Source organism: Somniosus microcephalus, chromosome 14, assembly GCF_052327205.1.
Source record: "Somniosus microcephalus isolate GS21.2 chromosome 14, FLI_Smic_1.0, whole genome shotgun sequence".
In the NCBI taxonomy this organism is placed as follows: domain Eukaryota; kingdom Metazoa; phylum Chordata; class Chondrichthyes; order Squaliformes; family Somniosidae; genus Somniosus; species Somniosus microcephalus.
Window position 1 is genome coordinate 55010721 of NC_141000.1, and position 13730 is coordinate 55024450.

The following is a 13730-nucleotide window of genomic DNA, read 5'->3' on the forward strand; positions in this document are numbered from 1 at the left end:
ACGGTGATGACGTCATCGCCGGCGGCACGGGGCGCTACCAGCTGCCATTGCCGCTAATCTCCCGCTGAATTTCACGGGCGGTGTTAGCGGCGCTACGCCCGGACGCTCGGGGATTTGCGCCCCGTTAGCGCCCCTGGGAGGTGCAAATTAACCCAATTTTCCCCCCTAAATGTATTCCAGTTAAATATGTATCAAAGAATAAAGTAGATGAGAAGAAAATCTTATACCGCAGGGCATCTAGTAAGTTTATTTTATTTAGTAAAAACAGTTAATATTTGTGTATAACAGTGTCAGTGTGATCTGCAGCTTTGACTACTGTGACCACTATTAAAGATACTAACATTATTTAAGCACAGTACATCCACTGCAGTATCTCTCAGCAATAGTGAACCTGAGGCAGTTAGACAGGCTATTCCTTCTCTCCAATTTGCTCCCTGAACTCAATTTTCAAATCCGGGTAAATAATGATGGGATTACTAGAATTCTGATTCCCTGCAATTGTGTTTTGACTCCCCCCATCTGCCTCCCCTCTTGGCACAGGCTGAAGTCGTCACTGTCTCCAGCACAGCACAAGAGTTATGTGCCTTGCTTTACTCTCATCTCGTTCTTGGAAACAGCCAACCAGTGCATACTATGTAAATGAATGTGCTGAGCGAGGTAGTAACAAACCTACTGCTGAATGGTTGTTATAGCGACAGCTGAAGGCCCTGCCTTTTAGCTTATATGAGAGAATAATGCTCACATTTCCCTGGGGGTGTGAGAACTAAAATTTAAATAGCATGAGGAAAAAAAATTGACAAACAATAAAGTGATCGGTGGAGTTAGGTCGTGGAGACAGCAGCTTTTTCCTCGGTCATGCCAGTTCTTAAATTTGATGCTGAGTCACTAGAAGGTATCCCAAAATCCTCTTGTTATAAGCTTCCATCAAAAACTATGGAGGAAATAGAACACACCTGCCCTCAGCCTCATACGGTGAGTCAAATAATGGATAAGTGTGATATATATATTTGGTAGTTAAGCACCTATATGGCATAAAGTATTATCGAGGGATAAGGAACAAGGATAGAATGATCCTCTAAGGGGTTTTAAAACAATAGTTCAGTTTGCTGTGCCCCTTATTGTGCATTTAATGTGGCCAGTAAATTAGACAGCTTCATGTTTTGTATGCCCAACTATTCTGGGAGACAGCATTCACAGTCGCTCCTACATCAAGCTGTGAAGGGATAAAACATGATGTACAAGGCGATGCTTAGAGGTTTAAAAAAAATGTTTGCAATATAATAAAGTGCTTCTTTATCCACTTTAGTAATTGATTCTCCTTTGCAGCTTGCAGAGTATAAACTTGATATCAATAATAACATTAAAAATTGTATTGGATATATGTATATTATATTAAGTTTATGGTGCAATGCACAACAAATGTAGAATAGTTCAATATTACCTAGTATATCATATTGTTATCATGGATTAAAAATGCTGCCATCAGACTGAAAGTGTTAATAAAAATAAGCTGCATATGTTTAATGACTCGTGCAAGCCAAGGCTGTTAGGAAGCCGACTTTACACAGATCATACACAGAATTAGTAATTTGCAACATAAAATAGCAATCACAGCAAACGGCAGAATTCATTTTTCATCTTTAGCTTCTGCACGTTTGTTTGAACTTTGATGAATAAACAAGGTTGTGCTAAAACAAGAAAAAAACTATCTGTTGATTAAGAGTAATAAACTGGAGTGATCAAGTCACCTAGTAACTGCAACCAATTGATTACAACTCAGAGGGGATGAAATTGGATAACACTGAAAAATGGGTGCAGGCGCAGTGATGTAAAATTTGTGCTGCCTGCTACTTTACATGATTGTAGTGTACAGCCCAGCGCTGAACACGCTGCTGACAGGCTGTACGTTCAACAGGGGGCCGAAATTCTCGATGTTCGCGCGAGGCTAGCTTTACTTAAAGCTAGCCTGCACCTCTTAAAGGCAGTCTGCACCATTTAAAGGTGAGCTGCCTTCTGGTGTTGAAAAATGTTAAAAGTGCTTCAGCACGAACCCAAATGGCTCAACAGGCTAGGGAAAGGGCACTCAGGGTCTCGGGTGTAGCACTCAAGGCCTTTGTGCAGGGGGTGAATAGTGGAAGAGAGGTCCTCTACCAATGTTCCCTGTAATTTTTATTTTGGTGCATGGGCCTTTTAACTGGCTGTGTGGCCCATTCAATTATTCACGCTTGCACGGTTATTTCCATTATAAAGCCAGTGAGTGGCCTGCGCGGGATCTCCAGACTGTTGCGTGACCATGCGGCCACGCAGCTTAATGGAAACATTGTCTTCTACCCACAGGGGGCCAGGAGGCCCATCTGGAAAGAAGGATGTGGGACCAGATCGCCGAGGCAGTCACTGTCAGCAGTATCGCCTCCAGGACCTGGCTCCAGTGCCCAAAGAGGTTTCATGACCTCAGACGAGTGGCCAAGTTCAGTGAATGCATCTTCAAAAGCCGTCACCTACCAACTACACCACGAGCCTCACAGACTGCTCAATGCACGACCGGCTCCCATCACTCACCTACCAACAATCTCTACCAAACACGAGCCACACCTCACATTCCTAGCTTCACCTCACCCCCCTGGAGGAGACAGTACTGGCCATTCTTGGCAGGGGCATGGCTGAGTCCTTGGCCAGCGATGGGGCTGAAAGAATAGAAAATGCCGGTATCCTCATACGTTATTCTTCTTCTTACATCCCACTTCTCCCTCATCCCACAATATCTTCTGATTTACAAGCTGCACATAGTGTAAGCATGCACCTCTTGTTTTACCCCCTCCCCTCACCACAACCCTATCCTTGTGCCTTCCTCATTTCAGACACCCATGAAATCCAGCCTGCCCAGCCAATAAAGAAAGAAAGAAAGACTTGCATTTATATAGCACCTTTCAAGACCACCGGACATCTCAAAGTGCTTTACAGCCAATGAAGTACTTTTGAAGTGGAGTCACTGTTGTAATGTGGGAAATGTTTGACCAAGAAGAGGGAGAGGAGAGTGAAGAAAAGAAGAAAGACATGTTCAGCTGTGCGTACTTTGGAGGAGGCATTGAATAAAGCGGCAACGTCCAAAATAACAGGTTGTGCGTCAATTCAGCATTGCATGCTGATTGACGTCACAATTTGACTAATTACCATTTTTTCAGCGAGCGCAGGCAACAGCAGCACTGCCGACCTGTCCAAAATGGTGGTGTCCGTGTTCCTCTTCTAGTGCTGGAAGTGGGTGGAAGCAAGGTGGCCACCATTGTTTCTCCAAAACTGGCCTAATCAGCTGACGCTGAGGTGCCGAATTTCACAGCCAGAGCGTTTATTTGAAAAAATGCCTGACTAAAATCAAACTTTGTAACTTGCCAATTCAGTTGGCATTTTTGATCAGGTCCCTGTTGTTCTTTTAGTGAGTATTACCACTATAGCCTGCCAGCCTGTTATAATACGATAGCAAAATACTGTGGATGCTGGAAATCCGAAATAATAACAGAAAATGCTGGAAAAACTCAGCAGGCCAGGCAACATCCGTGGAGAGAGAAATAGAGTCAACGTTTCAGGTCGAAACCCTTCGTCAGGACTGAGAAAACACAGGAAATGAAACAGATTAAAAGGCCAGTTTGGGGGCTGGGAAATGGGGATGAAAGAACAAAAGAGAAGTGAAGAGACATTAAGAGGTATTCAAGATGAGACGAGATGGTGATAGGACTAGTGGAGACAAAAGACGGCTCTAGATGAGGTGTGAAATGTGCTGGCAGAATGAGAGACAGCTGCCATGTGGGAGAGAAGAAAAGGGGGAAGGGCACAAAACAAAGGTGTGGATAAAAAATATATATAAAAATGTAATAGGGGCCGAGGTTATGATCTGAAATTGTTGAACTCTATATTGAGTCCGGAAGGCTGTAAAGTGCCTAATCGGAAGATGAGGTGCTGTTCCTCGAGCTTACGCTGGGTTTTCGTGGAACAATGCAAGAGCCCGAGGACGGTGAGGTCTGAGTGGGAATGGGGCGGTGAATTAAAATGACAGGCGACCGGAAGCTTGGGGTCACCCTTATGGACTGAACAGAGGTGTTCCGCAAAGCGGTCACCCAATCTGGGAAATCCAGCCTGCAGCCATTAAATTCAAATGGCTGCTAAAATCTGAGGAATGGATATCACTTATTCTGTTTAGTCTACTCATTGCAGGACCTTTGCACTGTTTGGTTCCCTTCTTATTCCTTACCTCTAACCAAGAAGATGCAGCTTTTTCACCATCCATATGCATGTGCTGTAATTTTGATGAATACTATCACTCTTCCGCCTTCCTTTGTACTCTAATTCTCCTGAATATTTTATAACCAGGAAAGTTCAGTTCCTAATTCTACCATAATCCAAACCACATCTCTGTTAATGCAATGTGCAATCATAACATAATACATTTTAAGGTTAAAATAGAGAAGGACATAAAACAGAGTCAAAAACAAAGTTGATTAATTAAAGAAGAACACATTTCAAAGTAATGAAAGGGGACTTGGCCTGGATAAATTGAAGGGAAATGTTAACTGACAAAAGAGTGAAGCGACAGTGGGAGTTATTTAAGTAGGTCAGGGGCATTCCAATGAGGAAAAAGCAGGACAGGTTTAGGGTCATGATAAATGGACAGATTATGCTCAAAATAAAGGTTAAAATGCAGCATATGACAAAGCTACAACTAGTGACACAAAAGAGGGTCATGAGAAATACTAAAATTCAGTCATAGTAACAAAAAGAGAGTTAAAAGAGGACTATGAGATGTATTAACAGAAACAGGAAAGGTTTATTAAAACTTTGTTGGGATAAAAAGAATCATTAATTAAAAAAAAGACAACTCAAAAATGATGGAAAAGAAAATTGGACAAAGGGGCTAGCCCATCTTCTTTCTGGGGTAAGGGCCCAGCTACAGTTTGCGAACTTTTTCGGCAAGCAGGCACCTCAGATGCACTCTCCAGGCATGGGCGCCTCCCTTTGGTATATAAAGAAGGGAACCTCCCCCGACCCTGGAAAGTCTGCTGGGCTCAGCGGCAAAGGTTCCCTTCAGTCACTTCCCAGCACTCGACGGAATGCAACCTTTGTGGACTTTCAGCCCCACTATGTAAAGCTCTAACAGATTTGATTGAGGATAATGCATATTGGACCTGGATGAGTGTTTGTTTTGTTGAATACTGGAAAACACATATTAAGATAAGTGGAATAAAACAGAAAATGCTGGAGATACTCAGCAGGTCAGGCAGCACCTGTGAAGAGAGAAACAGAGTTAACGTTTCAGGCCAATGACCTTTCGTCAGAAGCTTAAGATAAGTGGTCCTTCCTTTCATATTTACCAAAATATTGAATTATTTTCTCTCTTACAAAAAAGAAAGGATGATGACTGGACTCTTGCCCTTTTTTTGGAGCCAGTAGGCAACTTACGGTTACACTGAGATGTAAACTCCCCTACATAAATACAACAAACTCACTCCAATACTCAAAACTTTGAATCCTTATGCACAAACATATGGAATTTCCACAGGAGTTCTCCTGATTTCCTGCCATAACCTTGATAGAAGATTGGCACAATGCCCAGAGAAACAATGTAAACAGCTATTTGCAGCATTTCCCTGGAGGTTCCCTCGATCCCCTGATGCAGTTATGGCAGGAGATCAGGAGAACCCCATGGAAATTCAGGATTAAAAATGTCCAAGCTGCCCATGGCCAGAAAATCCAATCCCAAGAGAGAAAAATGCAAGACTCCATGTACAAAAAATTAAAGTCCTTCCCCATCCTTTCCCTTCTCCCTCCCTTCCTTTGAAAACTTAAAAGATTTATAAGGATTTTTTAAAAATTCATTCATGGGATGTGGGCATAGCTGGCAAGGTCAGCAATTATTGCCCATCCCTAATAGCCCTTGAGAAGGTGTTGGTGAGCCCTCTTCTTGAACCGCTGCAGTCCGTGTGGTGATGATACTCCCATAGTGCTGTGAGTAGGGAGTTACAGGATTTTGACCCAGCAACGATGAAGGAACGGCGATATATTTCCAAATCAGGATGGTGTGTGACTTAGAAACATACAAACATAGAAGATAGGAGCAGGAGTAGGTCATTCGGCCCCTCGAGCCTGTTCCGCCATTTACAGTAATGAGATCATGGCTGATCATCCAAATTCAGTACCCTGTCCCTGCTTTTTCCCCATATCCCTTGATCCCTTTAGCCTTAAGAAATATATCTAACTCCTTCTTGAATATATTTAATAAGTTGGCCTCAACTGCCTTCTGTGGTAGAGAATTCCACAGGTTCACCACTCTCTGGGTGAAGAAACTCTTCCTCATCTCAGTCCTAAATGGCCTAACCCCTTATCCTTAGATTGTAACCCCTGGTTCTGGACTCCCCCACCATCGGGAACATCCTTCCTGCATCTAGTCTGTCTAGTCCTGTTAGAATTTTATAAGTTTCAATGAGATCTCCTCTCATTCTTCTAAACTCTAGCGAATATAAGCCTAATTGACTCAATCTCTCTTCATACGTCATTCCTACCATCCCAGTTATCAGTCTGGTGAATCTTCGCTGCACTCCCTCCATGGCAAGAACATCCTTCCTCAGATAAGGTGACCAAAACTGCACACAATACTCAAGGTGTGGTCTCACCAAAGCCCTGTATAACTGCAGCAAGACATCCTTGCTCCTGTACTCGAATCCTCTCGCTATGAAGGCCAACATACCATTTGCCTTCTTAACCGCCTGCTGCACCGGCATGCTTACCTTCAGCGACTGGTGCACAAGGACATCCAGGTCTTGTTGCACTTCCCCTTTTCCCAATCTATTGCCATTCAGATAATAATCTGCCTTCCTGTTTTTGCCACCAAAGTGGATAACCTCGCATTTATCCACATTATACTGCATCTGCCGTGCATCTGCTCAATCACCCAACCTGTCCAAATCATACTGGAGTTTCTCTGCATCCTCCTCACAGCACACACGCCCACCCAGCTTTGTGTCATCTGCAAACTTGGAGATATTACATCTAGTTCCCTCGTCTAGATCATTAATATATATTGTGAATAGCTGGGGTCCGAGAACCGATCCCTGCGGTACCCTACTAGTCACTGCCTGCCACTCGGAAAAAGACCTGTTTATTCCAACTCTTTGCTTCCTGTCTGCCAACCAGTTCTCTATCCAAGTCAGTACCTTACCCCCAATCCCATGTGCTTTAACTTTGCACACTAATCTCTTATGCGGGACCTTATCGAAAGCCTTCTGAAAGTCCAAATACACCACATCCACTGGTTCTCCCTCACCTATTCTACCAGTTAAATCCTCAAAAAATTCCAGTAGATTAGTCAAGCATGATTTACCTTTTGTAAATCCATGTTGACTTTGTCCGATCCTGTAACTGTTTTCCAAGTGCTCTGCTATTACATCTTTTATAATGGACTCTAGCATTTTCCCCACTACCGATGTCAGGCTTACCGGTCTATAATTCCCCGTTTTCTCTCTACCACCTTTTTAAAATATTGGGGTTACATTAGCTACCATCCAATCCATGGGAACTATTCCAGAGTCTATAGAATTTTGGAAGATGACCAGCAATGCATCTATTATTTCTAGGGCCACTTCCTTAAGTACCCTAGGATGTAGATTATCAGGCCCTGGGGATTTATCGGCCTTCAATCCTGTCAATTTCCCTAACACAATTTCCCTACAAATACTGATTTCATTCAATTCCTCCCTCTTATTAGATCCTATATTCCCTGAAATCTCTGGAAGGTTATTTGTGTCCTCCTTTGTGAAGAACCAAAGTATGTATTTAATTGGTCTGCCATTTCTTTGTTCCCTATTATAAATTCCCCTGATTCTGACTGCAAGGGACCTAAACTTGACTTCACCAATCTTTTTCTCTTCACACTTGGAGGGGAACTTGGAGGTGGTGGTGTTCCCATGCACTTGCTGCCCTTGTCCTTCTAGGAGGTAAAGGTCGCGGGTTTGGGAGTTGCTGTTGAAGAAACCTTGGCGAGTTGCTGCAGTGCATCTTGTAGATGGTACACACTGCAGCCACGGTATGCCGGTGGTGGAGGGAGTGAATTTTTAAGGTGATGGATGGGGTGCCAATTAAGCGGGCTGCTTTGTCATGGATGGTGTCGAGCTTCTTGAGTGTTGTTGGAGCTGCACTCATTCAGGCAAGTGGAGAGTCCATCACACTCCTTACTTGTGCCTTGTAGATGGTGGAAAGGCTTTGGGGAGTCAGGAGGTGAGACACTCGCTGCAGAATACCTAGCCTCTGACCTGCTCTTATAGCCACAGTATTTATATGGCTGGTCCAATTAAGTTTCTGGTCAATTGTGACCCCCAGGATGTTGATGGTGGGGGATTCGGCGATGGTAATGCCGTTGAATGTCAAGGGGAGGTGCCTGGAATCTCTTTTGTTGGAAATGGTCATTGCCTCATATTTGTGTGGCACAAATGTTACTAGCCACTTATCAGCCGAAGCCTGAAAGTTGTCCAGGTCTTGCTGCATGCGGGTATGGACTGCTTCATTATCTAAGGAATTGTGAATGGAACTGAACACTGTGCAATCATCAGTGAACATCCCCACTTCTGACCTTATGATGGAAGGAAGGTCATTGATGAAGCAGCTGATGATGGTTGGGTCTAGGACACTGCTCTGAGGAACTCCTGCAGCGATGTCCTGGGAATGAGATGATTGGCCTCCAACAACCACAACCATCTTTCTTTGTGCTAGGTATGACTCTAGCCAGTGGAGAGTTTTCCATCTGAATCCTATTGACTTCAATTTTTCTGGGGCTCCTTGATGCCGCACTCGATCAAATGTTGCCTTGATGTCAAGGGCAGTCACTCTCACCTCACCTCTAGAATTCAGCTCTTTCGCCCATGTTTGGATTAAGGCTGTAATGAGGTCTGGAGCTAAGTGGTCCTGGCGGAACCCAAACTGAGCTTTGGCGAGTAGGTTATTGGCAAGTAAGTGCCGCTTAATAGCATTGCTGATGACACTTTCCACCACTTTGCTGATGATTGAGAGTAGGCTGATGGGACGGTAATTGGCTGGATTGGATTTGTCCTGCTTTTTGTGGACAGGACATACCTGGGCAATTTTCCACTTTGTCGGGTAGATGCCAGCGGGAGAAAGGAATAGAAGAATACGGTGATAGGGTGAGATGAAGTAAGGTGGGAGAAGGCTTGTGTGGAGCATAAACACCGACATAGACTTGTTGGGCCGAATGGCCTGTGTCTGTGCTGTAAATACTATGTGTATTATGTAAAGAATCTCATCTCTTTAAGTTTCCCAAACTGGCAAAGGCTGGTTGTTTATTGGAGTAAAAAGGCTGTTCCTTGATTAGCCTAAAACCCCAAGTAGGGAGCAGTCCTCTAAACCCGGGAAGATTAATGAACTGAAGCTGAGCAGAAATTTAAATTGACTTTGTACCGAAGTATGCAAAGATGAAAGGAATTAGCAGGGGTATCAAAGGCCAGATAAGTGGAGCTCGAAGCCAAATCCTGGACACTCCCATTTTAGTGGCACCAGAGTCCGCTTGTAAAATACTTTAAACTTTTTTGATGATTGAAGCTAAAGCAAAGACTGCAAAAGTAAGATATGAAGGGTTGAATTCTCCTCTGGAGCAGGTTCAGCATCGGATGGGGGGTTGGGACAATATTACTGGCCGCTACCCCAACCTCACCGTGACCCTGATCCATTTTCCTGGGTTGGGTCATTAATTATTGAGGGCAGCTTCCTTGGCAGGGCACAGAGCGAGATCACCCACCACTGCTGACCAGCAAACGTTGGTGGTACTGCAGTGCTTCAAAGAGGAGCAGGAAGATCTAAAGGGAAGGGAAACACCCAGGCCTAGAAATTCAGTTGGGCGCGCCAGCCGTTAGCGCCTTAGGAGGAGTAGATCTCGCGCGCTAGGCGCTTAGCGCCCGGGCGCAGCGCGATCTGCGCCTCTCCCCAACTTCAGGACACATTTAGCGCCGGCGCAAAGTCTTAGCGTGCGCCCTGCTGCGCGCGCAGATCATGACGTCATTTAATAGTGCAACGCCCTTTGTGCGCCCCAAACTGGAACTTCACTCGCGCCGGCCCATTGTGCGCCAGGCGGCCCTAACGACTGTGAAGTGGAACGGTACACAGCCGAGCCGGGCCGCGGGGAGCGCTAATTAAAGGGCACTTACCCTGCACTATAAAGGCCAGCCATTTTGCAGCATTCACTCTTGTGCAACGGTTTTTTGGAGAGAGACCAAGGAGGAGAGCTTACTGGTTTGGACCAACACTGGGACAGGTATTTTTGGCTCAGGCCAGAGCTTAGCAATTATCTTTGCCTTCATTGAGAGCTCAGTGTTTGCCAGCATATAATGGGGGCTGCATTGGGTGCCAACGCTGACTTTCAGCCTTATGCCAGAAGGGCTTACAGACACCGTGAGAGAGTGGCAGCCCTGGCTAGACGCAGAGGGGGCAACAGGCGTCGCCAACTGAGGCCTTACCCACCCAGGGTATACTGCCAGCAGTCCTCCTATCTGACCATGTCTGCCGCGATGTGTGTAAGGAGGCTGCGATTCAGAAGGGAGGTGGTTGCAGACATCTGCCAGCTGCTTCAGAGAGATCTGCAGCCACAGCTGATGCGCAGGACGTCTCTGTCGGTGGCAGTGAAGGTGACGGTGGCTGTCAACTTCTGTGCCACCGGCTCCTTCCAATCCGCTGCTGGGGACATCGCTAACATCTCCCAGTTCGCCGTGCATTGCTGCATCCGCCAGGTGACCGAAGCCCTTTTCACAAGGAGACATCAATTCATCTCCTTCCCCATGACCCTGGACAAGCAGCAGCAGCGTGCAGTGGGATTTGCAAGAATAGCGGGCTTCCCCATGGTGCAGGGCGCCATTGACTGCACGCATGTGGCTTTGCGGGCACCTCTTGAGCATGCCGAGGATTACCGCAACCGGAAGGGCTACCATTCCCTCAACGTACAGCTGGTGTGTGACCACAGGCAGCGCATCCTAGCTGTCAATGCCCGCTTTCCAGGCAGCAGCCACGATGCCTTTATCCTGCGACAGACAACTGTGGCTGACATGTTCCAGGCACAGCCTCCCCCAAGAGGATGGCTTATCGGGAACAAAGGCTATCCTTTGTGTACCTGGCTCATGACCCCGCTCCGCGCGCCCACGACCCCTGCTGAAGAGGCATACAACGAGAGCCATCAAGCGACTAGGAACATCATAGAACAAACAATCGGCGTCCTCAAGCAACGGTTCCGCTGTCTCGATCGCTCCGGGGGAGCCCTCCAGTATTCGCAGGATCGAGTCTCCCAATTCGTCGTCGTTTGCTGCATGCTGCACAACCTGGCTATCCGCAGGACTCAGGCACTGCCACCTCACGTTGGACCACCACCTCAGGAGGAGGAGCAGGAGGAGCATGAGGACGACGAGGACGAGGAGTACCAGCCCAGGAGGGAGGCACAAGGTCCAAGGGCCGCCCGTCGGCGGCTTATTGAACGTCACTTCTAGGCCCCCTGTCAGGGAATGGCATGTGCCAATGAAAGAACATGATTGCAGCCGCTCCGCAAGCCCTCAGCCGATTAACGCAACGAACAGTTCAAAGATCAAACATGGACAATGTGAATAAATAAAATGCTTTATTGTTCAAACTCAGCTCCCTTCCCACATGAAAACCAAAAACAGACGAAACCCCCAAAAAACACTCAAACAAATTACTCGCTCCCACAACCTGGAGAGGATTAACAAAATAGTGCAACTAAAATGGCCGTCATTCTCGGCCTTCGTAAAAAACAAACATCACATCATCGGCCTCAAAAAACAAACATCCAAATCTCGGCCTCAAAAAACACCCCCCTCCCGCGTTTCTGCAGGCCGCAGGTCCCATGAGCTCCCCTCCCCTTCGAAACTTCCGCCACGCTCCCCTCCAGGGAAGACATGTCCCCTACATTGGCCTGGGTGGCCGCGGCTGAGGGTTCCCCTGATGGGCCGCCTTCCTCTTGCTCCTCCTCCTGCTCCTCTTCTGAGGGGCTGTCACTGGCAAGTTCAGGGACCTCCTCCTCACCATCTGAAAGCAGGAAGGCACAAGAGTAGCTTTAGACTGAGGAGAGGGCGTCAGCAAGGGATGCATGAGTGGTGGCATTCAGCGCATTGGTCGGACAGTGGCAAAGGATGTAGATCTGATGCGCAAGTGGGACGAGAGAGGTCCAAACGTGGATGTCCTTACCATTGGTGGCCAGAACAGGGTCGGCATCTCCACATGCAACAGGGCCAATCACCCGGGCACCCATGAGGCGCTCCACGCGATGTTGAAGCTCGGTGAGCGGCTGGATCTGGGGTCGGCCTCCCCCGGTCGCAGTCCGGCTCTTCCGATTATTAGCCAGCTTGGCCTGCAAGAGAAAGGACGGCCTCTAAGGACAGTGTGTCGCCCTGATCTTGTGTGCACTGCCTCCCATGGTGGAATAGCCTGGCCAGTGTGTCGCCCTGATCTTGTGTGCACTGCCTCTCATGGTGGAATAGCCTGGCCAGTGTGTCGCCCTGATCTTGTGTGCACTGCCTCCCATGGTGGAATAGCCTGGCCAGTGTGTTAAGTGCAGAATGTGCAATTGATGTTCATGCCTGTCCCATCCCTGCTGGATGAGGGCTGGCCATTATTGCTTTCAGGTCCCTTTGTCCATAATGTGAGGTGCACATGCAAGGATGAGGAGGTCACTGGAAAGGGTACTCACCCTGACAATCCGCGTGAGATCATTAAACTTTTTGCGGCATTGGACACCGCTCCTGGGGACCTCGCTGTTGGCTGACAGCTTGCTGGCGACATGCCTCCAGGCTCTCCTGTAGACGCGGAACGGCGCCTTCTTGCCATTGTCCGGGTACAAAACATGGCGCCTCTTCTCCACAGCACCAACCAGCACACTCAGATCACGCTCTGAGAAGCGCTGCGCACGTTCACGGGCCTTCGCCATGGCTTCAGGCGCTATTTGGGTCCAGCAGCAGTGTTCAGGCCTAGCTGCAGGGCTCCACTATCCAGGGCGTGGCAGCAGACACAGTCGACCCTTCCCCCTTAAGAGCTGGCCGGCGCCAGGGTGTCTGCTGTCAATCACGAGATGGCCGCACCTGCGCTGCGCCCGGCCTCGGCGCTATCGATCAGCACCTCCGGCTTAGCGCCCAAAGAGAGGCGTCCAACACCAGTTTTAGCGCTCGAGCAAACTCTTAGGGCGAAGCTAATGAATATCGGAGAAGTGGCTTCGATTTGGCGGCGGGCGCAAACTTTAGCGGCCGCCCCACTTTACCGCCCCAAAAGTGGCTACAATGAATTTCTAGGCCCCAGTGTTTAAAGAGCGTCTTATCGAGCTGCAGGCCATCCAGTTGCAGCTACGTGGTGTGAAGATGGGGAGATTCGCCCTCGACAAGGCCCTCTCCCTCCATCATTGCCAAGAGCTGGCATGCTGTCACTATCCTAGGGTGCAACGCCATCTCTCTCCTGGCAATACTTGAAGTCGGCGCTGATTGAGATGTAAGACAGGAAAATCAGATCAATTCCCAGTCCTCCCCACCAGCATTTAAAAGCAGGCGGGGAGGAGGGGGCGGGAGTAAAAGGGCAGCCGGCTAACGTCCATACTAGGAGGGGAGAGAAAGATTCCTGGCTGTCAGGGGTGGGGTTCTGGCAGTAACTCTCTCTTCCCAATTTCTCTTCATTTTCCACCGCTGTACTGCCTG

General features: G+C 47.5%; 1 protein-coding gene across 1 annotated transcript in view; it reads left to right on the forward strand.

Moving 5' to 3' along the window:
* The first annotated feature begins 612 nt into the window (after window positions 1-612).
* pcyt1ba (phosphate cytidylyltransferase 1B, choline a) overlaps window positions 613-13730 on the forward strand; it is a 66226-nt gene continuing 53108 nt past the window's right edge. The window contains exon 1 of the mRNA XM_086006569.1: window positions 613-972. Coding sequence (XP_085862695.1) covers window positions 856-972 — 117 coding nt within the window. The 5' untranslated portion in view covers window positions 613-855. The remainder of the gene's footprint in view (window positions 973-13730) is intronic.